The sequence below is a fragment of the Seriola aureovittata genome, chromosome 19, assembly GCF_021018895.1.
Source record: "Seriola aureovittata isolate HTS-2021-v1 ecotype China chromosome 19, ASM2101889v1, whole genome shotgun sequence".
NCBI classification, from domain to species: domain Eukaryota; kingdom Metazoa; phylum Chordata; class Actinopteri; order Carangiformes; family Carangidae; genus Seriola; species Seriola aureovittata.
In genome coordinates, this window is record NC_079382.1 from 22,063,727 (window position 1) to 22,091,307 (window position 27,581).

Below are 27,581 nucleotides of genomic sequence, written 5' to 3' on the forward strand. Positions count from 1 at the left end.
AAAACTGGTGCTCATTACTTTTGAAAAATCTAGACAATAAAAGTCAGATTTCAAAATAAAAGTAAAATAATAATAATAATAATAATAAAAGTGCTTTCTATTAAAATAGTGAGTCTGTTAGTTGATATCAGGATCCCGTAGTTACAGAACAGGATCTGTGCTCAGCTGGCAGATTGTTACAGCATGCAGGGGGGGGCAAGGGGGGGGGGGGGGGGGGTTACGGTTTGAAAGGTCAGAGGCAGGTGGGACTGGGGATTAAATTAAAGGGATAAATCGCCGGGTCTTACGCTGCTCTCTCTGGGGACGATGGAACTGAGGAGCCGTTGCTGGGAGGAAGAAAAAAAAAAGAAGAGGAAGAAGAAGAAAACAAAGAAGAAGAAAAATGGTTAAACACTGGACGGACTGGAGATCGGTGGGTTTCTCCAGCTGAACGCGCTCAGAGCTTCCAGCCTGCGAGATGGACTCTCCGTTTACAACATGTCAAAGTTTGAAACAGGAAATGTGAATGTGACAGACTGTGTGACCCATCAACGCTCTGCGAGTGACGCATCGCATCAGCTGACAAACTGAAGCCTGTCACACTGAAACATGACGGACAAACATCATGTGAGGCAGCGACACGGAGGATCATCCCCCCTGTGTTTTCATTACTGTGTGTGATCTATGTGAAAGTTCAGACTGAAGGTTTGTTTCCAAGCTGTTTCACTGTCTCACGTTCCAGGATCTAATCAATCACTTTGATGAAATATAATCAGATGAAACAGGAGTGAAGAGCTGGAGCTTTAATGACGATGTAATAAACCATCATTTCTGTTGGTCGGACTCTGTCTCTTCAAATAAAAGCTTTATATGCTCCAAAAAAATATCTTAAAACAAAAAGATTGTGTCATTTTAACAGTTTTTAGAGATAAAACCAGAGAAAAGGGAAAAAAACATCATTTTGTGAAGCAGAAATCTCGTTTCTCGTCCTTTCATGTTAATAATGTGTCTTTCCTGCAACCAAGCACTTTGTTTTTCTGGTTGGGCAGAAACAATTTCTCAGGACAGTAATTTTATTGGCTGATGGCTTTAAGCAAAGTTAATGGTGTTTCTTCTCTTTTTAAACTCATTCTGTGCTTCAGTGTCTCCAGACCGAGGTCGGTCTCTCCCCGTCTTCCTGCTCGTTACTGCATCCTCCGTGTTTCAGTTTCACAACGTGGACAAGAAAAGTGGAAACAAACAGAGAAGTGTTGTGGCACTAACAGGGTCAGGTGTGTCGTTACCTGCGCAGCCCCGCGTCGATCTGCACCTCCTCCGGGATAAGCTCCGCCTCGCTCTGGGCGATCCTCAACGCCAGCTCCCTGTCCCTCCTCTCCTGCTCCAGGACGGTCTGACGAGACGCCTCCTCCTCCCGCTCCGCCTGCAGCTGCAGCTCCATCTCCATCTGAGCGTGCGCACACACACACACACACACACACACATTTACATTTAAAATTCCTCCGTTGCTCACCTGGAGTGTCGGTGCTGCAGTGAACATATGTTCATGTGTTGGAGTCAGAGTGGTCGACCATCTGCAGCTTTAAAGCTGCCAGATCCAGTAAACTGTGGATTTAATGCTACATTCACTTGAGAGGCCTCAGTGTGGGAAATCAGAAACTTTTCATTTTCAAATACATTTGACGAGTTTGCCAGAAACTGAAATCCACTGGAAACTTAAAGTCATTCAACCTTCAGTGAATTTCACCGGAAACAAAGACAACACACCTTCTCTCACACACACACACACACACACACCTTCTCTCACACACACACACTTCTCTCACACACACACACACACACACACACACACACACACACACACACACACACACACACACACACACACACACACACACACACACACACACACACGACCCAGTAACTTGTTTGTATTCAGCAGACGCAGAAAACTCCTGATTGATGCTCTGGCATTAACACACAGACGCCCTTCAACCTTCCTACAAACAGAGCAGGTCAGGAGGAAACTTCATCTGCTCCGTCCCGCTCATTAAAGAAAGGACGAGGGGCAGCGAGCGGAGGGGGAGGGGCTAAAGTGGATGATTAATGCTCCTGTTTCCACCTTTCCTCAGGAGACGGCTTTCATAAGTCAAACGGCTCCTTGACCGAGTCAGGAAGGACAGAAGTGACGGTGTTTCATTCATTAGCTTCAGTTTGTTTTAGATTCAGTTAATAATGTTTGTTAAACCACGACGTGATTTTCTTTAATGATTTTTTCCCTTCTCTTACAAGAATCCATTTAGAATAGAAAATATAATAGAATAATACATTTAATAAAAATATATTATGATAAAAAAATCAAAATAACAAAAGACCAAAAATATAAACATGATTATTGTCCTTTTGCTATATTGTTATTATATGTATTTTTATGTATAATATAATATAATATAGTAATTTTACAAATTACATATAATTCACTTTAGAAGTAGCAACGATTTTGTTGCAAAGACAAATTTTATATATTTGAAAAATGCTACATGAGACATACGTTTATATTTTTCATTAGTTAGTTTATTCTTTTTTAAAGTATTACTTAATTTTAATATTGTGATATTAAAACGTATTTATTCTTCACATCAAGAGGAAAAACTGGTGAGCTCCTTGTAATTTATTAAGCAGCTGCTCGCAGTTTACTCTCTGTTTCAGGCTTCGTTTCATCTGATCATGGCTGTGTCTTTACTGGAAATTCCAGGGATAAGTTGAGATTTCTTTGAGCTGCTACTTTCTGATGGATCATTGTGATTGTGTTCAGGTGTTTTTCATCAGCTCAGGAACGATTTCCTTGACTGTAAATAAAACAAACACGGAGGTTTCAGCCCCCGCTGAGCGTCTGATCACAGATCAGTCAGTGAGTCATACAGGCTACAGTCTCACAGGGCGACTGCAGCCTGAGATCTGCAGGTAAACAGAATCTGCAAATCACGTTTTTAAAGCAGCTTTCTGGACTCATGGATCCGGACAATCGACATGTCACTTCCAAACGCTCGACATCATATGAGCCCCGCTCCACTCTGCAGAGAGACATGAATATTTAGAGAGTGAACGTGCTGAGAAGACCAACAGCTCTGAGCTGATGGAAGCGCAGGGGATTGATTTGTGGGTAACCCAGCCCGGGGCTCCGGGCCCCGGGCCTGGGGCCCCAGGCTTTGATCTGTTCGGCCTCCGATCGCTACTAAAAATCTGCTCTTGATCCGGGCCCGGGTCGATGCTCCGGGGGAACCAGAGGAACCAGCCGCAGCAGAAACAGCTGAGCCGGACGGAGACGCGCCGGATGAAACGTAAGAACTACGTGACCCGTAAAAACCTGCTTCGCCAACACGAAGAAGAAACGTAAAGTGGCCTGAATCTGTGTGTACGTGTAGATTTCCACACACAAGCCTCAAGCACTTTGCATCATGACGCATGTGAAGACACAACCACGAAGCCAAGAGCGAGCACCAGCACAGCTGTGTGTGTGTCCCTTCAGAGATGTACGGAAGCCCTGAGGGGCAAGTGAATTGTTTTTTGGGTTTTTTTGCCAGGGCCATTTTTGGGGTAAAAAATTTTTTTTTTTTTTATTCCCAGAAAAAAAAATTCACTTTCCTCTCAGACGTTGTTTTTACAGATAAAAAATAAAATAAAATAAATTTTTAAAAAATATAAAATTTAAAAAAATATATTTTTCTGTTTTCCTCTCAGGACTGTTTTTAAAGATGAAAAAACAAATAAACAAACAAACAAAAAAAAAAAACGTTAAAAATTTTCCTGGCAAAGGTTGCATGTTGATTTGTGTTGAAATAATCTCGTCACATTGGCTGATTACTTTACTTCCTTTAAGAAAATAAAAGTCCTGAGTCTTGATTATAGATGTCTGCTTTAACCTGCAGTTCCCTGGAAACTATGAAGTCATCAACACAGGAAATGTCTTCACTCTGAAGGAGTCACACTTAAACGGGTCCTCACAAAGACAGCAGTGAGCAGACTCTCACAGACACACAGTGACAGAGCGAGCCATTACACAGTGTGATGGAGAGAGATAAAGTGCGGCCATGTTGCTGCCAGAACAGATAGAAAATAGATTAGAGAAAAGCAGAGCTGCGCAGGAGGGATTTCAGGGCTTCGACTCGCTAGTCCCGCAAAGACAGATCTGCGAGGACGAGGACACAAACGCAGGGACACACATCACCCACAGTCCCAACGCTGAGGCTTTAAAGTCTGTGTTTAAACTGCAGGAACCTTCAGCTCATGAATCTGACGTGTAAAGGTTCAACTCTTCTTAAAAGTTTTGTGTTGCAGAGAAACGATCACATGTTCCAGCAGGAACCAAACTCTTTCCTTCAGCTTCGCTCGTTTTATTATTTTCCTTCATTTAGACTGAATTACTGATGTTGTCTGCGGCAGTTTTCAGTTCAGGTGCTTGTTTCAAATTGTGTCGAGTCAGAAAACGATGACGGCAGAACATTTCATGACGCCGTGGAATCACTGATTAGAAAAACTCCTCTTAAAGCAAATAGAGCTGAAGTCTTATCAAACCTTCTCTTATCACACTTAATATTTACATACTATTATATTTTATGTTCTTAATTTAAACTGCTTTTCCTCCAGACTGCAGTTCCACTACTGCGACTTCTGCCGACTCTACGTCTGGACGAGGACGCCAGTTTTCTTTCTGATAAAGTTTCGCTGTCTGGTACAAAACTCACTCATTTGTCATTTCAAATAAATAAGATTGATCAAACTTTTCGAGCTGTGAAGCTGCTCTTTAAGGTTTAGAGAAATATGGTGTCCGTGGTTTCAAACTGTCGGCCTCCTTCACACAGACGATTTCTTTCCCCCCGAAACTCCAATTTAACTTTGCAAACAGCAGCAACCGAACTCCTGCTTCTTGTTAAAATCACTTACACACAACAACATTTTCAAGCTTTGAATAAACCGGTCTGTATTTCTCAGCTCGTTGTTGTTTGGCACCTTTGTGCTGAACTCAGTGGTTTAAACCGTCTCCAAACATCAGAGGCCAGCAGAGGGCTGCTGTCTGCTGGACGCCTGCTGTCTGCTGGACGCCTGCTGTCTGCTGGACGCCTGCAGCAACACACCACAACACCCACCTGAATCCTCCTCTCCTCCTCCTCCCGCCTCTTCCTCTCCTCCTCTTCCTGCTTCCTCTTCAGCTCCATCTCGGATTTCCTGATGGGAGGGGGCAAGAAGAAAGAAAGGGATGATGAAAGATGTGCGCAGAGAGAGTAAAGAAGGAAAGATAAAGCCAGTAGACAAATGAGACAGAGAGGAAGAGACGTGGAGACATTAAGAGGAAGAGATAAAGGAACAGATGGAGTGTGAGACAAGGAAAAGAGGAAATGGAGAAGGAGCAGTGAAGGAGAATAAATAAAAAAGACGACAGACAAAGACAGAAGAGAAACAGAAGATAAAGACAGAAAAGAGGAAGAGGCAGAATATATCACTTCATCCCGACGTCTTTCCTTTGACAGGAAAAGTGACGACTCACCGTTTCTTTACGTAGGTGTTTCTTAAATACATTTACAATTCTGAGGCGTAAAAACTTGTAATTATTATTTGTGTATTATTTTTTTACAGTGTCGTTGAAATGACAAATTAAGTCAAGTTGAAACTTCAGACGTTAAAAATAGAAACCGAAACTTTTAAACATTGGTACTTGTTCCTGAACGCCTCACAGAGTTTCAACACGCTCCTTTTAGAGATTCACACCTGCTCTGGGCGCTTTGCATGCTGGGAAATCAGAGGCAGTTTTAATGGGAAAAGAGACGAACCTCATCTCAGAACAGCCCCGGGTGGGAACCGGAGGAGGGTCGACACATACGACGACTGAAACGACAGATTCATGAACGGACCGTCGTCATCGTTAGATGTTAAACAGCTGTCACTGATAACATTCACGTGAAAGCTCGTTAAAAATGCAGCTGCATCATGTGACTGAGCGACAGACGATTAATCAGTTTTCAGAACAGTTGCAGATTAATTTTCTGTCAAAACACTAAATGATTAATTGATCATCTCACTGTCTGAGCTCCACTTGGATGAAACGACGCTGAATGTGTTTGTGTTTCATTTGCTCTTAAACTGTTATTTACTTTCTTGCTCTGTCGTTTTATTTTTTGTCGGATCGCTAGAGCTTCAACATCTGCTCCACTTCCCCCCGGCCGCTCCTTCTCTCTCGTCATCGAGGAATTGAAGGTTATTCTGCCGCTGCAAACGGCTCTAAATAGAAACATCAGCCAAAAGCCTGAAAGAAAGAAGCAGCAGCAGGTTGTGAGGAGGAGCTGGGAGACATTTCCATCCACCGGCAGCTTTTAGCACGTCCCTATAAATACTGTTTGGACTGAAGCTGCACTGGATCTGTGATGAAAAGGGGAAATCCTATATCACAGGGTCAGTGGCTTTATGGAGTTCCTCTGATGCGGCCGACACTCTTCTGCTCTCACGACCTTCAGTCTGCGACCTCCAGGTGAATCCTGGGAGTTCATAACTCGCCGGAGGAGGAGCGGGAAGGAAAAGGGAAAGTGGGTCATAAAATCTGGGGCTGTCGTCTCTAATGTCTTATATTAGCGGGTAGTGGTTTGTGACGAACACAATGGCCCCATCAGTCCTCACAGAAGATCCCCCCCCCCACCCCCCATAACGCTGAGCGAGGGGAGGGCTGTGGGGGTCAAACCTGACAGAAGAATGTGTCTGCCGCAATCTGGGGAGGAAATGAAATTTTCCGCGTGATCGTGTGCAGCGTCTGATAGATTGAAAACCTCACCGGGATCTCACACGGTGTCGTTTAGGAAACAGGCGGCGAGAGAGAAACAGGCTGCTGCACTGAACGACACATTAAGCGGCTCCGAGACATTTTAGTTCATTAAAGTATTTCCCAGCATGCATTGTATTTGCTGTGTTAGCTGATGGAGGGTTGTTGTGTGTTTCAGACGAGTCACGTGATCTTTCTCTCTCCTTGAAAACTGAACACAAACCATGAAGCAGACTGTACTGAAACCTGCAATCAATCACAGGTGTACTCCAGGGTGTGGTCAGTACACGATGACATCACTGTTGGGCGTGGCTACAGACGATACAGAGCACACGTCTGACCACACCCATCAGAGATCCTGGGTGTGAACAGAAGTGACAAAGACAGTCGACAGCGAAATACGCCTTTACCACAGACTGTTAATAAAGATGGACGAGCCGCTGTGGCTCAGAGTGAGCTGCTCCACCGTCGCCATCTTGGCAGTGTCTGACTCAAAATGAAGGGGAGGACCTTGTATAAGCTCACAGGGTTTCCTTCCTCTCCAGCACAGTGTTTATATCCTAAACTAATCCAAACTGTCAGCCTTCTGTGTGAAACTGCAGGAAGATTTGGGGCATCAACTGACTCCAGATTTAAATTAGTTAATAAAAAATGTTTGACATCGCTGAGCCAGAGTTTGAACGTGACGTCGCCTGGACACGGACGATGTTTGTCAAACTGTTTAATCAGAACTCGGAGGCGCTCGCCACTGTTCTGCTGTACTGACGGACACTGGGGGAGCTGGAGCGGCGCCGGGTGTAAATCGCCGCCGACAACTGAGGAGAGCCAAGTACAGAGAAGCAACAACTCAGCCTGATAACACTTTATAGCTTCTATAAAAATAAATCCTTTTCAAGTGGCAATCTCATTATGTAAATCCCTGTTGGGCACCTTTAAAGAAATGTGTTTGTCCACCGCAGCCTGAGGAGAGGTCAGAAAAAAACCTGGTTACGTACGTGAAAGCAGAAACACTTACAGTCGCCGGTCCTCCTCCTCCTGCTTGCGGCGCTGCTCCTCCTCCTCCCTCCTCTTCCTCTCCCTGTCCATCTCCTCCTGGATGCGTCGCAGCCGCTCCCTCTCCTCCTCCTCCTTCTTCTTGTTCTGCATGGCCGTGAGCAGCTGCTCCGACCGGGTCACCAGCCCCTGGTACTCGTGGTCGATGTCGATCCGGGTCATGATGGTGCTCTGACAGAAAACAACAAACAGAATCTACTGAGAACAAAGTTTTCAGGAGCGCAGCAGGAAACCAGCAGATTAATCAATAATGAAAATGATCATCAGCCGACGTCATAATCTGGACGTGGTTTACCATGGTGTCTTGGTTCCTGCTGCTCGGCACCATTTTAACAGAGTTTTCCAGCTTCGTGTCAACAGCTTGCGTTCGTCAGCGTCCCCGAGCACAAAGTCAGGTTGCCATGGCAGCAGATTAACGCTAATGGTTTGGGATTGATGATAATGTTCATCAATCACAATTTTGTTGCAGAGATTATGATGTTTTAAAGGAGCTAATTTTCCATGAAACTGCTCGATGAATCCTTGAAACACTCAGATGATTCACACTCAGAATGGTGTTTAGTTTTAGTCTCAGACGCTGGAAATGAAGGTAAGACTGACTTTTTATTTAATATTCATTTTGATTTCTGCAGCAATAAAAAGAAAATGTTCCTGTCAGTGATTTATGAATTTTGTTTCAGGCAAGGAAGGTCTGAAGATGAATGGATGGATGGATGGATGGATGGATGGACAGACACTGTATCCAGTAACATGGCAACCACATGGCAACCACCTAATGTTGAGGCTTATTCTACATATCTACATGTCCAGATCTTCTTCAGCATCTTTTTCTGTGGAAACTGCTTCAGACTAAAGTCACAGCCTGAAATACAGGAGTTTCTGTTAACGCTAACTTCCTGGTTGGCCTACGAACATACACCCTTCCTGCGTCTCTCTGTGACGGGGGACGTCAGAAAGAAACTGAAGCGTCAGACTACAACATCTAAAACCTCCTCAGAGCGCATCAGGAATCTCACAGTTCACCGTCACTGTATGTGCGGGTGTCGACGCGGCGCGTTCTGACGGCTGACAGGGCGGCAGTGTAAAACCCGACCCAGGAAGCGCGTTGATGAATATTCATACGCATCTGCTGTCACGGCAACCTTTTTTCTCCTCCGACTGCCAGTTACTCTACTACAAAAACCTGCAGGGTGGGGTCGGATGTGACAGGAGCGTCGCGCTCAGAGCCCCTCCCACACTCTCTGCAGTGAGCACCCGTCAAACCTCAACTCCTCTCCGCTTCAAACTCAACAACAATAATAAATAAATAAAAAGGTACAGAGTAGATGAATGTTAAAGTCTGAAAAATCAAACAAAAAGAATCATTTAAGATTCATGACATTCATAGAAAAAGACAGAGCAAACAACTTAATCCTGTTCAACAGCAAATAGTCCTGAAACTCCATCACTCAGGATAAATATCTGATTCAAACTGCTCATAATGACACGTCTTAAATCTGACAATGTCTTCCTCTATCCACATGAAAACTTTAAATATATATATTTGGTTCATAAACCATCAGGCCTGGACGCAAATCTCTTCTCATTTCGTCGAGCCGGAGGCTTAAGGCCCCACCTGTCCGTCACACTGCAGCGGAGAGAGCTTTCATTTCGTGCTGTCCATCATGTTCAAGAGTCGGCGGCACGTCTGTCGAACTGGTTGATGTCCATTTTCTCAAACAAAAACTTTTCATATGTATGTGTCAGCAGAACAGAAGGATTTCACTGCAGGACGTGGGAGAGTTCAGGCTTTACGAGCATGTATGAGGCCAGGTGAGCTGCGCTGTAGATCAGACCGTGCGTCTCACGTACCTTGATTTTGACCATCAGCGTGTCGATGGCGGCCTCCAGCTCCTGCACCTGCTTGCTCATCTCCTGTTTGCCCTCCTTCAGCCCGGCCACCACCTCGTTGAAGCGATCCATCCTCTTCTTCAGGTTACGCACCTTTACCAACCCGTCGATCCTAAACCACACACACACACACACACACACACACACACACACACACACACACACACACACAGGAAACGGTTGGTGAAAACATCGATGTGGCTTCGAGGTTCGAGGTGAATTTCAGCAGTTTAATATTCTACAAAGTGTGAATCTGTAAATTTAAAGAAACTTTTGTTCAGAGTTACAGCAGAGGCCGAGACGTCCTGAGTGTTAGTACGAGTTTTAAACCTTTAATTCACTCGTTCCAAACCGAGGAACAAAGAGACACATTGTTGGGTTTTAGTTCTGGTCCGGTTCCTGTTCATTTTACAAATAAACCGAAGTCTGTAAAACACGAATCATGAAGAAACACCAAGAAATTAGAAAAGCCGTGAAGGCCAGTGTCCAACAACACAAACCAGACACCAGAGAAAACACTTCAAAAACATTTGGACATTATTCGGATCTGACCCAAAATGTAATGGGTTCATCTCCGACCCGCGACCCCTCCCTCAGCCAAGTCCAGCGCAGATCAGCTCGGTGCTGTTCCTGTAATCCTGTAGAACTGCGAGAGCGTTTCACTCACGATATGTCAGTTCTGAATCGGATTGGAGGAAGATCAAAACTCGGACCAGTTGTTTAGTCCAGACCGGACTCCGGAGCTTTCACAGCCCAGACGAGTTCATCTGAGCGGAACCAAACGGGTTACGTAAAGAACCCAAAATCCTAAACTTCCTGTTACACATTTATCTCCAAGTCCAAACTGAGATGACCCTGATGACCGGGTCGGTTTTTTTCACAGGCTGAGTAACAGTTTACTGTTGCTGAGGAGCCAGGAAGTAAAAGGGAGGAGCGTTATTCTGAATTCTGGTCCAGATCTGAAAGTTTCCAAAGACTCACGTCTGTCCGGCTGACTCCTGGTGTAATGGACGATGAGATCGGCATCTTCACCTTTTACGGTGTTGTTTGTAATGTTTTCTGTTTTCTGTCAGGAGAGGCTCAAATCACGGGCGAGGCTCGTGTACAGTCACTTCCTATCAGCCTCGTTAGCTCTGTAATTGTGCTGTTTGTTCTTGTTTACTCAGCTGTTTTGTCCTCGCGTGTGTGTGTTTGTCTTGACGGTGTGTAAGCGTTGTAGCAGAGACTGTACTGGCAGCTGAAATTGATGTGGCCGCTTTAAACAGGTTCTCTCTTCGTTCCGTGGCCTGAAACCAATAATCAGATGGAGGACAGAAAACGGTAATTGCGACGTAAGAAAAGAAATCTGTGAGAGGCGAACAATGCAACAACCACAGTAATCCCTCTTCTGCAGAGAACGCACAGAGCAATGCAACTGGGAGCTGTGTGTCTGTGTACTTACACATTTTACACAGTTATTACCTCCACCTCCGTTTATTCATATCAAATGTCTGCAATTACAGTTTTTAAAGAACAAAAGAAGGGTAGAAAATAAACGTATCCATCGTGCACACGTCGCAGTATTTACACTGGAGACACAAAAAGACTCGACTTTGACTTTCCACCTGGACTTTAAATCTTTTAATTTGACGTCTTCAAAAGCCGAATGGTTAAAAACGACATTGTAAAAACCGGAGTGGGTCGAGCTGATGGTGGCGACGGTCAGGGCGCAAACCACACCGGCTCAAATGCCCCGAGTGGTGCGACCCCGGCTCGACCCCGGCTCGACCCCGGGGCGGCCTGACCATTTGCTGCAAGTCATTTGGCCGCTCCCTCCCTGAAGGTCGCGCCTGTCTCTGCAGCTACGAGCCGAGACATGAGACTCACTTGTGACTTGTCCCTCCTTTGTTTTTCTCTGTGTCTCTTTCATGTCCCCCCCCCCACGCCGTTCCACTAAATCTCAACCCCCCCCCCCCCCCCCCCCCCCCAACTCTGCCCGAGTCATTAACACACCGCCGACACCCCGTAATCACACTCTCCACCTCATCAGCAGCTCGCCCAAACACAATCCCACAGCCTGTTAGCATGGACCAGCAGGTTGCCAGATCAGACTAAAATCCCCTACAGAGAGGGAGAAACACTTCTCTCCCACCTGCCTCCCCCGGGGCCTCTGCTGTTTATCATCAAAGATCGGAGGCAATAAGCAGAGCTGCACGTGTCGCCAGGGCGACTGTCTCCGAGGCAGCGTGTGTGTGTGTGTGTGTGTGTGTGTGTGTGTGTCAGGCAGACTGACACTGCTGAGCTGTGAAAGTGGCAGATAATGGAGAAGAGGAGGAGGAGGAGGAGGAGGAGGAGGAGGAGGAGGAGAAAGATGAGGACGAGGGAGTGAGGTAGGAGGGAAGAAGAAGGAAATGAATGTAATGAGGAAGGGAAGGAAGGATGAAAAGGAGGGAAGGTGAGGAGAAGCGATAATGAGAGCAGAGTAGGAAGGGGGAAGGAAGGAGGAACAGAAGGAGAAAGGATGGAGATAAGTGTGAATCGAGGGGGGGTGAGAGTGGACTCGAGCAGAGGACACGACATGATGATGGAGAGGGAGAAAGGAAAAGAAAAAATGAGCTGCACAAGTGGAGGGCAGGAAAATGGAGAGGTAAAAAAATGGAGGAGAGAGTTGAGAGGGGAGGGGGTGAGAAAGAGGAGGAGGAGAGGAGGAAACAGTGAAAAGGAGGAGGTGCAGGGGAAAGGAGGAGTGAAGAAAGAGAAAGAGCAGATGGAGGAAGAGGAGAGAAAACTGGCTGCAAGGACGGAGAGAAGGAGGAGAAGGAAAGATAAAGAAAGAAAGGCCTCCCACCTCGGCTTGTGCTTCTTCTTGCAGAGCCACATCCGAACGGTCTTCTGCATCTTGATACAGGCGCTGGTCCGGTACAAGATCTTGTTCTTCACTGTGAGAGAGGAGAGAGGGGAGAGGAGAGAGGAGAGGAGAGAGGAGAGGAGAGAGGAGAGGAGAGAGGAGAGGAGAGAGGAGAGGAGAGAGGAGAGGAGAGAGGAGCTGAAATTGATGTGGCCGCTTTAAACAGGTTCTCTCTTGTTCCGTGGCCTGAAACCAATAATCAGATGGAGGACAGAAAACGGTAATTGCGACGTAAGAAAAGAAATCTGTGAGAGGCGAACAATGCAACAACCACAGTAATCCCTCTTCTGCAGAGAACGCACAGAGCAATGCAACTGGGAGCTGTGTGTCTGTGTACTTACACATTTTACACAGTTATTACCTCCACCTCCGTTTATTCATATCAAATGTCTGCAATTACAGTTTTTAAAGAACAAAAGAAGGGTAGAAAATAAACGTATCCATCGTGCACACGTCGCAGTATTTACACTGGAGACACAAAAAGACTCGACTTTGACTTTCCACCTGGACTTTAAATCTTTTAATTTGACGTCTTCAAAAGCCGAATGGTTAAAAACGACATTGTAAAAACCGGAGTGGGTCGAGCTGATGGTGGCGACGGTCAGGGCGCAAACCACACCGGCTCAAATGCCAAGAGTGGTGCGACCCCGGCTCGACCCCGGGGCGGCCTGACCATTTGCTGCAAGTCATTTGGCCGCTCCCTCCCTGAAGGTCGCGCCTGTCTCTGCAGCTACGAGCCGAGACATGAGACTCACTTGTGACTTGTCCCTCCTTTGTTTTTCTCTGTGTCTCTTTCATGTTTCCCCCCCCACCCCGCCCGTTCCACTAAATCTCACCCCCCCCCCCCCCCCCCCCCCCCCCCCAACTCTGCCCGAGTCATTAACACACCGCCGACACCCCGTAATCACACTCTCCACCTCATCAGCAGCTCGCCCAAACACAATCCCACAGCCTGTTAGCATGGACCAGCAGGTTGCCAGATCAGACTAAAATCCCCTACAGAGAGGGAGAAACACTTCTCTCCCACCTGCCTCCCCCGGGGCCTCTGCTGTTTATCATCAAAGATCGGAGGCAATAAGCAGAGCTGCACGTGTCGCCAGGGCGACTGTCTCCGAGGCAGCGTGTTTGTGTGTGTGTGTGTGTGTGTGCGTGTGTGTGTGTGTGTGTGTGTGTGTGTGTGTGTGTGTGTCAGGCAGACTGACACTGCTGAGCTGTGAAAGTGGCAGATAATGGAGAAGAGGAGGAGGAGGAGGAGGAGGAGGAGGAGGAGGAGGAGGAGAAAGATGAGGACGAGGGAGTGAGGTAGGAGGGAAGAAGAAGGAAATGAATGTAATGAGGAAGGGAAGGAAGGATGAAAAGGAGGGAAGGTGAGGAGAAGCGATAATGAGAGCAGAGTAGGAAGGGGGAAGGAAGGAGGAACAGAAGGAGAAAGGATGGAGATAAGTGTGAATCGAGGGGGGGTGAGAGTGGACTCGAGCAGAGGACACGACATGATGATGGAGAGGGAGAAAGGAAAAGAAAAAAATGAGCTGCACAAGTGGAGGGCAGGAAAATGGAGAGGTAAAAAAATGGAGGAGAGAGTTGAGAGGGGAGGGGGTGAGAAAGAGGAGGAGGAGAGGAGGAAACAGTGAAAAGGAGGAGGTGCAGGGGAAAGGAGGAGTGAAGAAAGAGAAAGAGCAGATGGAGGAAGAGGAGAGAAAACTGGCTGCAAGGACGGAGAGAAGGAGGAGAAGGAAAGATAAAGAAAGAAAGGCCTCCCACCTCGGCTTGTGCTTCTTCTTGCAGAGCCACATCCGAACGGTCTTCTGCATCTTGATACAGGCGCTGGTCCGGTACAAGATCTTGTTCTTCACTGTGAGGAGAGAGGAGAGAGGGGAGAGGAGAGAGGAGAGGAGAGAGGAGAGAGAGGAGAGGAGAGAGGAGAGAGGAGAGGAGAGAGGAGAGGAGAGAGGAGAGGAGAGAGGAGAGAGAGGAGAGAGAGGAGAGAGGGAGAGAGGAGAGGAGAGAGGAGAGAGAGGAGAGAGAGAGGAGAGAGAGGGGAGGGAGAGAGGAGAGGAGAGAGGAGAGAGGAGGGGGAGAGGAGAGAGGAGAGGAGAGAGGAGGAGAGAGAGGAGAGGAGAGGAGAGGAGAAGGAGAGGAGAGGAGAGAGGAGAGAGGGGAGAGGAGAGGAGAGGAGAGGAGAGGAGAGGAGAGGAGAGAGGAGAGGAGAGAGGAGAGGGAGAGAGGAGAGGAGAGAGGAGAGAGGAGAGAGGAAGAGAGAGAGGAGAGAGGAGAGAGGAGAGGAGAGGAGAGGAGAGAGAGAGGAGAGGAGAGGAGAGGAGAGAGGAGAGGAGAGAGGAGAGGAGAGAGGAGAGGAGAGAGGAGAGGAGAGAGGAGGAGAGGAGAGGAGAGAGGAGAGAGGAGAGGAGAGAGAGGAGGAGAGAGGAAGGAGAGAGGAGGAGGAGGAGAGGAGAGGAGAGGAAGGAGAGAGGAAGGAGAGAGAGGAGAGAGGAGGAGAGGAGAGAGGAAGGAGAGAGGAGAGGAGAGGAAGGAGAGAGGAGAGGAGGAGAGGAAGGAGAGAGGAGAGGAGAGGAGAGGAGAGGAAGGAGAGAGGGAGAGAGGAGAGGAGAGGAGAGAGGAGAGAGAGAGGGGAGAGGAGAGAGGAGAGAGGAGAGAGGAGGAGGAGAGGAGAGGAGAGAGGAGAGGAGAGAGGAGAGGAGAGAGGAAGAGAGGAGAGGAGAGAGGAGAGAGGAGAGAGGAGAGAGGAGAGAGGAGAGAGGAGGAGAGAGAGGAGAGGAGAGGAAGGAGAGAGGAGGAGAGGAGAGGAGAGAGGAGAGAGGAGAGGAGAGGAGAGAGGAGAGAGGAGAGAGGAGAGAGGAGAGGAGAGGAGAGGAGAGGAGAGAGGAGAGGAGAGGAGAGAGGAGAGGAGAGGAGGAGGAGAGGAGGAGAGAGGAGAGAGGAGAGGAGAGGAGAGAGGAGAGAGGAGAGGAGAGGAGAGAGGAGAGAGGAGAGAGGAGAGAGGAGAGAGGAGAGGAGAGGAGAGAGGAGAGAGGAGAGAGGAGAGAGGAGAGGAGAGGAGAGAGGAGAGGAGAGGAGAGAGGAGAGGAGAGGAGAGAGGAGAGGAGAGAGGAGAGAGGAGAGAGGAGAGGAGAGGAGAGAGGAGAGAGGAGAGAGGAGAGGAGAGGAGAGGAGAGAGGAGAGGAGAGGAGAGGAGAGAGAGAGGAGAGGAGGAGAGGAGAGGAGAGGAGAGAGGAGAGGAGAGAGGAGAGAGGAGAGGAGAGGAGAGAGGAGGAGAGGAGAGAGGAGAGGAGAGGAGAGGAGAGAGGAGAGAGGAGAGGAGAGAGGAGAGAGAGGAGGAGAGGAGAGAGGAGAGAGGAGAGAGAGGAGAGAGGAGAGGAGAGGAGAGAGGAGAGGAGAGGAGAGGAGAGGAGAGAGGAGAGAGAGGAGAGAGGAGAGAGGAGAGGAGAGAGGAGAGAGGAGAGGAGAGGAGAGAGGAGAGGAGAGGAGAGAGAGACTGGTTAATTTTCTGTAATCACAACCTCTACAGTCTGAGTTCTGAGGAGTTCGTATGATGAGTATCGGACTGAACACAGGGTGAGAAGTCGGATGAAACATCATTTAAATAACGCGGCACATTTTCAAAGAGGAGGGTTTCAGGTTGGCGACAGAATCGGATCTGCGATGAAATAACGGAGCTGGAGATAATAGAGCAAATAAGAGTTTAAACCCCGACTCCGCTGACGGCTCTGCACCGGCTGCTCTCCGTCCAGATGTGGGGCAAATTTTAACGAACGTCTTCGGTAAAGGAAAGTATGAATCCGTCCTCTGGTGTTGATTTAACCTGAGGATCGCAGCAGCTGGGACCGGCTGCTCGGGAACTGCAGGGAAGAAGAGGAGCACTTCCACTACACTGAGCCTCGCCTCCGTTACAGCAAATAAACGACTTTCATTACATGTATAATCATTACTGAAGGAGGCAGAGGAATAACTGAACATAAGACACAGCGAGCAGAGAGAGCAGGACAGAGGGAAGTCGTCGCTAACGAGGCTTCGTACTAACGACTTTGACCAACTCTACGTATCAAACAGAGGGAGTGAGACATGAAGACCTGCCTCGAATAAAAGTCTGTGACGTTCTGGAGCTGAAGTAAATAAAGACTGAACTGTTGTGGATCCAGATGGAGGCTGTGCTCTGAGCGAGAGACTGAATAAGAGAGTGATCACGTCACAGTGAATACAGCTTCAGACGACGTCAGTTAAGGAATCGGGATTTGAACCACAGGCGGCTCCGGACGAAGACTAGGTGTTGACCTTGTCTCATGTTTTTTGAAGGCTTTTCACTTCTTGAGTTCCTAGAATTGGATTTTGTTGTGCCACATCCCGTCCGTGGACTTCCCCCTGTGTCTTTTTGCTTTCTAAGTTTGTTTTTCCCTTTCAGGAGCATCAGTGGGTTCAGGGGGATGACACAGATCGGTCTGTATGTGGGTTCAATATCCAGTCTTAGTCAGGCCAGACCAGGTCCCGTGGGTGCTGGGCCCGGCTGCTGGGGAGAGGGCGCCAGTTTCTGTCTCTAAAACGAACAAACCGCTCGATAAGTTTACAAACTTTCTCATTTTAAAAAACCGTCCAGTCATCCCGCTGGATGTTCTGTATTCTCGCCCGCAGATTTAATTTGTAGTGAATTACTTTTGATACGCTGATGTGGTTTACGTTCTGTTACGTCGGCAGAATCTCTTCACAAAGCGTGCGTTGTTTATGATTCGATTTCATCCCTCTCCGAGTCTTTGGCAACACGTTTCTGTGTCCGTCCTGTCAATGAAGAAGAGCTGGATGGAGCCGATGGGAGAAAATTACAGAGAGAGAGAGAGAGAGAGAAAAGATGGAGAGCTGCAGAGATGAAGGGTGAAAGATAAATAGAGACGGAGATCGATAACGCCGCTGCTTGCTGCTAAATTCATTTTAATCTTGTTATGACCTCAGAATATTTAACGTCTGCACACTTTGCGTTTGGTGAACGGGGCGCACCCACTGGTTTTTACTGGGCAGCAGGTGCTTTAAAACGCTCGTTTTCTAACTGCTGTAACTTTACACTCCTCTGTTGTCTGGACACATTCATTTAATCTTTATGGGGATATGATGATATACTTCGGCAACACTTGCCTCTGTCCGGTTCCAGCCAATGAGAGCTCCTTTTCAATTGGATCAATAACAAGAACAACTCGCAGGAGAGAGAGAGAGAGAGAGAGAGAGAGAGAGAGAGAGAGAGAGAGAGAGAGAGAGAGAGAGAGAGATAAAGGATCGAATAGAGAAACTACTGGAGAGAGAGTGATGGAGACAGATGGAGCGAGACTCAAAGAGAGAGGGTGTTATGAGACAGTGAGTGACACCAGCTCTCCTCAGACGCTGATAAACACAAGACAGCGGACAGATAGAAGCCGCTCCTCCAGGAGCTCGGCCTCCCGTCATTAACAGCGGTCTGTCTCGGCCGCCCGCGGTTTGTTTTGCTGTTTTGCTCTGCTCCGTCCACGAGGCCCCTGGGTATTTTTTTGCGAGCCATCTGTGCATACTGATCTGTCTCTTGTTTGCATGACGGGACTTCAACCGACGTGTCTGAGAAGAGGCAGCGATGAGCAGGAGGTGCAGTGAGAGCGAAGGAGTGTGACGGGCAGAGCAGCGGAGAGAAAGCAAAACAATTACAGTGGATGAACGACGGAGGATTTAGATTCGTGCGAGTGATCGTCCACGTCATGGCGGCTGATTAAACTACAAACAACCATGTCTTCATTGTAGGGCTGGTTATACGTTCTAAGTGTGTCATGTGTCACCAGCAGGAAGAGACACAGTGTAGGTCAGAGGTCGCCAGATAATCTCTTTTGTTTTTAATCTTACAGTATCAGACCGACAGTCCCACATTTAACCATAATGTTCAAACAGAGAATCTACCAATAGCTCTCCATCGTAGCAGCAACAGTTACCCACAGAATCACTTCCTCATTAGCGATTTTGTCTACAAATTAAAAGCGTGAGAAGATCTTTTTGCAGCAGCAGCAGCAGCAGCAGCAGCAGAAATGCTTTAATTCATGCTATTGTGATTACTGTGTTACTGCTCTTCGGGAGCGAGGTGATGGCGTCTGTACAGAGCTCTGTAGCTTCGCTCTCGGCTCAGGGTGGAGTCTAAAAGCGGCAGCATCAGGTTCAGGTGGACTTCAGCGGGGTCAGATACGGGGTCAGGTGTCTGACCTGCAGTGCTCTCTTTGCCTCCACTACATCACACTGAAGAAAACCCCGATTTACAGTTTCCTCACTTTTACTAAAAGGCTCTGAACTGATGTTTAGTTTTTAGTTTTTTCTCCACCACTGACACCACAGCAGTGAATTCCTGCCGATAGCAAACTGCTCCTCATTGTTACTCTTTTCCACTTGGAGATGAGGGCAGCTTTGTCTGAGCTCAGTGTTCCTGCGGCGTCGCCTCCAACAGTGTTTGCATCTCTTTCCTCGGTGCTTGTCTCCAACTTCATCATTTTTCTCCGATGGTTCGCTGTGATGTTGAAGCTTCCAACGTGATTCTGCCCCTCCAAACATTTTATTGCTCAATTTTCATTCTGTTGTTTGACGAGCTGATGGCAGCAGCTGCTGCTGTTGCTTCTCTTTGCATCAGATCTCACATATACGAGAGTTTACAAGACATGACAGGGTAGTGTATAATTGTCAATAGTTTGTATTGTAAGGTTTATTTCCTCTGACCCTGAACTCTCCACGTCCCAGTCTGTCAGTTATTCTGTTGGCTGGTTTATTCATGGCAGGAGGAGAAACAGTCTCAGCTGCTCAAAGCTTCAACTGAAGAAAACCTTCATCCAGGTATGAAAGTAACAGCTGCTTCACTCTCCATGTAACGTCTAAGTTAGAACATCAGACACCACCCACCTGGGGAAGTGATGCCTGTTCAGCTAATTAACAATTTAACTAATTCATTTCAACAGGTGACTCTCACTATCAGCTAAACAAACCTTTTGGAGCAGGGAAGGATCCACTGTCTCTCTGAAACGCTTTATTATTATCATGACTCGGTCGGCGTCGTGCAGAGACGGTCAAAAATGACGCCAGTACGAGGGAAAGTTGTAGTGTTTGTATGTAGTGGAGTCAGAAATACAATATTTGTCTTTTAAGTGTCGTGAGGTAAAAGAATAATACTCAAGTGAAGTACAGCTCCTCCTCCGTCATTAACACGTCACTATTCTCAGCTCTATTTGAAAACCTGTGACCAGTCTCCGTGGACCAGCACGGGCGCCGCTTACGTTTGATGACGGACAGAGCGCACCACTGGACCTTCTTCCAGCGGCTGTGGATCAGCCACTTGTTGACCTTCTTCACCAGCTCCGCCAGGTGGTCCGGGTCCGACTTCATGATCTGGTCAAACTCTGCGAACTGGACGGAGATTCAGGGTCAGAATCTGTGATTTTACAACCTCAACAGTCGCAGATCAAGTTCAGTTCAGTTGAATTTATTTCAGTCCTTAAAATATGTAATTTTGCATCATGATATTACTGTATGTTTCGATATATATACACGTTACCTGGATAATCAGTTCTTGGCTAATCCAGTTAATTAAATACAAATTAATGAAAAAGATCCTACACTGCCATAAAGTAGTTCTCCTCAACCTGATGCTCCACTTTCTTCCATATTCAGCTACTTTCACAGCAACACAGATGAACATCTGTCGTCTGTGAAAACCCATTTCATATTTCACCAGCGCCTGACCAGCAGCACAAAGGTGTATATTTATTCCTGCTCCCGTCAATCCTCTTCTTCATCCATGAATATTTAATAGCAGAGTGCTGGGTCACAGCGCTGCTGCTGGATTCTTTCTAACACTCAGTAAAGTTGATCTGAAAGCCGAGAGCTGTGCTGTGAAACCTGTTGTGTCCTCTGGAAACCGCCGACTGTCAAACCCTCAGACTCTGCTGCTGCCTTCATAAAGGAGGAAGCTCCTGAACTCACATTTTCCCTTTCTGCACACTCATGTTTCATCATTGTCACTTTTTCACGTTTGATTTCTGAGTAGCTTGTGAGTGCAGCGCTGCCACATGGTTGGCCCTCGAATTGTGGATTTCCAAAGCCTGTGATTCTTCACTCTTTCAGAGGATCGCCGGGATGAAGCTTCGCCTCAGAATGCACATAAAAAAATCCATTTATGACGCATTAGCTAAAGACCAAAATGTACTTTTCTGCTATTAAAGGTCGCTAAAGCTGGAAAGTCCAATAATCTTCTTCAGCTCCAAAACTCAAACAATTATTTACGTGCGCCTTGTGACGGCGGACACTTCCACAGGGACGTGAGGAGTAATGAAAGCTTCCCAGTCCGGCCAACAGAGGACACCAGTATTTATTTATTCCTTGCAGCTAAATCTACAGTGTCAGAGTTACAGTTTGTCAAGCACAGTGTGCACTCTCACAAGCCCCCCCCCCCCGTGGAAACCACATGTCAATCCCAAATGTGATGAATTATTCATCTGCAGGAGAAATAACCCCCCCCCCATTCTGTTGGCTCTGGCTCGCTCAAAAACCTCATCTCACCTCACCTCAGCAGCCAAAATGACTAATGCGCTTTCCCTCCGACTCTATTGTCTTTCTTCAGGGGAACAATACTTATATTAGCCGGTGCACCTGGGGAGCAGAGCAGGTTTTCAGAAAGTCTCACCTTCCCGGGCCGGAAAAACACTCTGGTCAGACCGAACTTGTAGTCGTTCTCATTCAGTCCCAGAGCTTTGAATAAAGCCTGAAACACAAACACGCAGGACATTGATAAACATGAAACTGTAGCTGCGGGTAAAATGATGATAACGGAAACCGCGGCGCTCGGAGGGCCGACCTTGCAGAAGAGGCGCGGGTCGAGGCGGGTGAGTTTGGGAGGCATGTACTTCTGGTACATGTTGTAGAGTTCGTGGAAGGGAGCTCTGGAGGGGAAGCCGCCCTGCATCAGGTCCAGCACTGACACCATACCTACGGAAACAGGGAAGGGTCACACAGAGAGGATTATTAGTACGATATTTAACATGAAGGTGAAAAATCCTCTTTTTATTTCTAGAGTTAAAGAACAAACCAGCAGCTGCAAAACTTATTTTGGTGTTGAAAGGAAAGCATCTTGGTGTGGTCAGATTTGTAACCTCCTGTCCTTGTTCACTGATCAGATTGCTCCTATTTTAACCAACCGTTAAAAGTTCTTACACTGCTGTTTGTATTTAGCAAAGATTTAATATTTAATGTTTTCTTAATGAGAAATACACAGAACAGGAATAAGAGCCTACAGCAGCTGTCTGTTTAGCATTTAGCCAGCTAATGTTTGCTAATCAGCACTAAAAGAAAAAGTATTCACTTAGTATTTTCAAAATTCATTAGTACTTTGACCTGATGGTGGCGCTAGAAGAAAAGTAATGAGAGTTATTAAAGTTCTTCCTGAGGGGAGCATGAATGTGTGAAGCAATCCTTCCAGTAGCCGTCAAGACATCTGACAACCCACAACCACAACCCACATGTCATCCTGCTGGTGGCGCCACAGGAAGTCAGACGATCATCAACGTCTTTAGGATGCATCGTCCGGGGACCGTGAATCTTTGCACCAAATGACCTGGATATCTGAACCACGCTTCATGGTGACACATCCACCAGTTCTTGAGGTATTTTACATAAAGAAAACAAAATTTGACCAAATGGTGGCGCTACAGGAAAAGCTTAAATCATCAGGGTTCATCCTGATCTGGCAATTCTTCTGGTGATTGTTGAGATCTGTGGTGGTTAGACCAACCCACATTTTCACTTGTAAAGCCACACTGTCTAAAAACATACATTGCTTTAAGTGAAGTATAAAAGTGTCTCTTCACACCTGCAGGTTTTTGATAAAGAGAGCTCAACGTGATCATAAACGCTGTAGATCGAAAAATGCACCTCATGAAAAGGACTTTAACTTTGAAATAAGTAAATCGAAGCAGCAGGACGCCACTCAAAGGCTGACTCACATTAGGCTGCGTGCCAGTTAGCAGCGTTTGTCGGCCCTGTGTACGTTCAACTCTGTGACCCTCTTCCCTTTGTTGTGAGTCGCAGTCTGTGTGTGTTTACGTCGTCACGACTCCGCAGACTGTTTCCCCCGACATATTAAATGAAGGTGTTTATTCAGGCCCCCCTATAAACGCTGATGATTTGGCCTCTTTGAAACATTGTTAGTCGCCTCGCTTTGCTTTCAAAGCTCATATCAAAGAGCTAATTTTCCGAGCTCTTTCGTGGCAGATGCTTCTAACTGCTGTTCAGTGCAGACGAACCGTCTCTGCAGGAGTTTGTGTTTGTCTTTAAGTTACTTCAGAACAGAAAATATAATGTAAAGAACATTTCCAAACTAATAAATACAGCTACTGCATCTCTGTTAGAGTAACACAGTAAATACTATATATTATACAGTATAGTAACATGTTAGTAACTATAGTAACTAACAATTTATTAGCAATTAACAATATCAACAGTAATATGGGTTTTTTTTTTTTTTTATTACTTAAGAGTTCAAGTTTCTATTTGTAAGAACAGGAAAATGTTAATTGTTCTGTGACAAGTTAACGCTAAATGAAATTACATAAAGTCCCACTGTTTGTGACCAATGTCTCCATCTAGTGGTTGTATTTTTAATCCATTTTTAAATTTTTTTATTTAGTTTTTAGTTTCGATTCAGTTTGTTTTACACAAAACCAGGGAAATAAATGTTTGCAAGTATTTTAATATGCTTTGGTTTAATGTTGATTGAAATTATGCTAATTTCTGTTAGCATGTTAATGGTAAATCATGTGTTAGCACTGAACTAGCACACTAGCTCAGGACGTGTTTATCGCTTCAGCTCACGTCTTTACTTCAGGACACGTAAGACAATTATTGTGGATATTCAGTGACTGTTTCAGCATTTAGCAGCTGTGTGTCGGACCAACAGACCAACACTGACATTCAGAGCCACGTCGCAGCTGAAATTACAGTATGTGATGCCGATAGAGAGGAAAGCATTTCATTCCACTGAATAACTTTCTCAGTGTGACACCCATGATAACACAAGCTTCCTAAGATAAAGTGGAACCCTGATTGTGAGCCGCGAGCTGCACATAATTCACATCAGACCTCGGATTGTAGAACTCCTGCTCAGTTTCCCAAAGGAAATGGTACAAAAAAAAAAGAGGAAAAAAAGGTCATCCTTAATTGAGATCTCAGCCTCCACAATTACATGAAGGCAATTTATAAAAAGTGTGTGTATGCTCACCTTGGAGCCTTTTCGGGGATGAGACACTTAAACCAGATCCATGGTTGTGTTTGAAAAAAGCCAGAAATTTATTCAAACCAAGTGACGTGAACCGGAGATCCTGAGCATTTTAACCAGGTGTTAGTCTCCCTCCACTGGCTCCCTGTGAAATCATCGCTGGTTATTAAGTCCTGCCTGTAACTTATACAGTGTTACACAGCATCACTGTGTCACTGATCTCCTGAAGCTGCCTGAGCCCCTCCGGGCTTTCTGCTCCAGGCTGCTGTGGGAGAAAAACCCGCTTTGTCTCAGGCTACGATAAAATCTACATCTCGTTTGCAGGAGTGCAAACCATAATGGAAAAGTTCTGTTCGGTTGCTGAACATCACATTTTGGACCTAACCACACCACGCTGGCACACAGAGCCGCCCCCCCCCCCCCCAATCTATTCCAAACTATCACCGTTTCCATTCCCAGTCCAATAACGCTGATAAAGAGCTTGCTGCAGTATCAGAACAGGGCATCGTCGAGTTTGTGTGGCTGAAAGCAAAACGGGAGGATATTAAACCAGAGCTCATAATTTCTTTTCCTCCAAACCTGAGGGGAGGAAGGGGGAGTATCACTTCTAGGCTTTTTTTTTGGTTTGGTTTGGGGAACAGAACGAGTTAAAGACATTGGTGTCAAAGTCACAGAGCAGGATCAGGACACAGAAATTGAGTTCTACACCAGAGAACAGAGGAAATAAAGGCGGCGGAGAGGAAACATGTTGTCAGGTTATCACGGTTTCTGCAGAGTTCACCAACGGACCTCGTTAATACACCAAACACCTTCTTTTTTCATCCGAAGTGCGAACATATGATGGGACAGTATGTCTACAATTACGTCCCAGCAGTAAATAACAATAACTCCCTAATCATATCGTTAATTAAATTCACGCCACATAGCCCAGGATAAACGGCATAAAATTGATGGATGAAACCAATTTAAAAAATGATTAATTTATTCTAGTTCGCTGAAGTTAAAATGTTAGAAAGCAACACTGGCCTATAATGAGACAACGATCCTCCAGCTGCTGCAGCAGCGACAGTGTTTGACTGAAAGGAGATTTTCTAACATTACTGCCAACAGCAGGAACATTCAAGACTTCTGTAAATTCAATTCAAGACGTTTTCTGAGGAAACTCAGTTAATTGCTTTTTAAGACTTTTCAGGATTTTAAGATTTTAATTAACTTAAAGGGCCATACGTTACACTTCTCCTGTTTGATTTGAAGTGTCGATCCATAAGAAGATATATTTGCGGTTTTAAGAACCAAACACCATTAACAAACGACATGGACAACCTTTAAAATGTTAATTTTGTCTATTTGTGCGTGACTGATTGGTTGTGGGTGTTTTAGGAATACAAACTTGAAAAGGACAACACAGAAAATACAGAAGAATAAGCAATATCTAATTAAAGCTCCTCCAGTGTAAAGGTCTGTGTCCATGTGTAGTGTGATTATAGATCAGCTCTAGCTTCTATATTAATACTGTGAAAGTATCAAAGCCTCAGTCCACAGAGAAATGCACACAGCCTGTATTCAGAAACTGAGCCTTAAAACCAGCCGTCAGGACTTCTGGAACTTTGTGATGTCACAACAAAGCAGTCACCAAGCCCCGCCCACCTGGACCCACCATCCAAACCTTGCAGGATTTGGTTTCTCTGAGTGTTTTTACCTGAAATCTGCTGTATATCTGCTATATTTTATTTGATATTAAGTGGAAAACAGTCAGCCAATCAGAAGAGAGGCTCCTCTCCTCTGATTGGCTCACCGACCTGGTAGAGCTCCAGTAAGAAGCCAGAGAGAGGAGGTGAGATGGTTTTTGGTTCTTAAAACCACAAAAATATCTTCTTATGGATCATCACACAGGAACAGTGTAAAATATTCGACCTTTAAAGAAAATCCATTGAACAATGAATTATTTTATCTAAATGTAAATGTTCTATTCATTTCACCGAATCTCCTTTTATCTGAAACTTTGCATATGAAATGTAAAATACATTTATGTCATTTACATCGTCTTTTATCAACTTTATGTTGAATTGGTTTATTGTATTGATCAATCAAAAGACTGTTGAATTCATTTATTTGTTAAGATGAGGCAGCCGTCTATTAAAGACAAAAATGGGTTTGTTTTCTTTGTTGGAATCAAACTTGGATTTTTCCCGCAGCACATTTCAGAAAATAGACGTCTTTGTTGGACGTAGATGTTTTGAATGATGAGTCAGCGCTGAAGCGTTTGTCTCCCTCTGTTTGTCCTTGTTTGTTTTTTCATCTTTCTGTTTATTAAAAAGGTTTGTTGACATTTTTGTATTTATTGGCTTTTGTGCTGCTTTTTGTTTCCGAACCAGGATGAAGAAGCTGCTCTGCTGACGGATGTTTACAACATGCTGAACAGGAAGATGAGAAAAGAGACGTCAACTTCGAGGTGTTTTTTTGATTCGATTAAAAATCAGTAACAGGCGCACAAACACTTCAGCTGCTGGATGGATGGAGAAAAGAAAAATCATATTGCGATTATTTTGACAGATAAGATTTGTAGGCCTCTGTAGCACCACTACGCATTTATATTACATTTATAAAAAGGTCTGTTGTGACACCGTTTACCTTTATCAAAAACAAATTGCAGCTCCTGTGATTCGGATATTGCACTTGGCCGTATTGAGATTTCGATATCATTTCGATTAATTGTGCCGCTCTAATTGTGCCGTTCACTCAAGCAGACAGGATGACCGACCAGCGGGACTACTTGTTCAAGAGCTCAGACCAGCTGAGTTAGAAAGACGCCTCTCCTCTCGGCTGCGGCCTTAAACGAACCACGGTTCACAGAAACTTTTACTGACCGGAGCACTGCAGCTGGGAGAGGATCTGAGCGCCTTCAAACTGGTGGCTGATCATCTTCAGGTTTGGCTTGATGCAGCGAATGAAACTGGAGCCCTGCAGCAGAGACGCAGAGAGAAAAGAGACGTAAACAAGAGCACAGAGACACACAGAGACAGAAACAGCGGGAGCCTCAGAGCGCATCACAAATTCATGACATCCAACACTTTCTGACTCAGGACGCGATGCTCTGTGCGTCTCATGGGAGACAGAACCTGCAGCTGTTCGTCTCTCATGACATGACACGGCGCTGCATCACAGCACGGCCGAGCTTTACTGCAGCTCCGAGGCCCGCAACATGAAACCGGCGCCGTGTAAGGGCAGAAGAAGAAGAAGAAGAAGAAGGAACACTGACCGTGCTGCGGAGCTTCTCCAGGAGAATATTCAGCTGAGTCTGCAGAAAAAAAAGACAGGAGAGGAAGAAACATTTCAGTGTGAGCAAAGAAAGACGAACTGCAGTTTGGGCTCAAATGGCTGGAAGTAAATATTCACCAAAAGTCATGAGTTATACCAAAAATATATCTTTCAAATTCATATAAAAAAAAAAAAACATACATCTGCATTATAGATACTTGCAAATGAATTATGTTTCTGTACATAATAATTTACACACCAAACAGTCAAACTTCCTCCACGTATTTGTCTGATGTAAAGATCCTGTTTCGTGCTACGGAGCTATGTGAACTTTTTTCACTGGTCACTAAATGCTTCAATTAAAATCACAACACATCAAATAAAATCAAAAGGGAAAAACATCAGATCAAATATAGAAAGGGGAGAAACAGACGCAGGACACA

At 45.8% G+C, this 27,581-nt stretch overlaps 1 protein-coding gene across 1 annotated transcript in view; it reads right to left on the bottom strand.

The window, feature by feature from the left end:
- Window positions 1–27,581, bottom strand: part of myo6a (myosin VIa) — a 112,022-nt gene that overhangs the window by 15,995 nt on the left and 68,446 nt on the right. The window contains exons 19-29 of the mRNA XM_056404565.1: window positions 27,140–27,178; window positions 26,748–26,841; window positions 21,466–21,596; window positions 21,295–21,372; window positions 19,889–20,018; window positions 14,376–14,466; window positions 9,689–9,839; window positions 7,800–8,008; window positions 5,124–5,202; window positions 1,263–1,423; window positions 288–326 (exon numbers count right to left, since the gene is read on the bottom strand). Of these exons, the coding sequence (XP_056260540.1) occupies window positions 288–326; window positions 1,263–1,423; window positions 5,124–5,202; window positions 7,800–8,008; window positions 9,689–9,839; window positions 14,376–14,466; window positions 19,889–20,018; window positions 21,295–21,372; window positions 21,466–21,596; window positions 26,748–26,841; window positions 27,140–27,178 (1,202 nt within the window). The remainder of the gene's footprint in view (window positions 1–287; window positions 327–1,262; window positions 1,424–5,123; window positions 5,203–7,799; window positions 8,009–9,688; window positions 9,840–14,375; window positions 14,467–19,888; window positions 20,019–21,294; window positions 21,373–21,465; window positions 21,597–26,747; window positions 26,842–27,139; window positions 27,179–27,581) is intronic.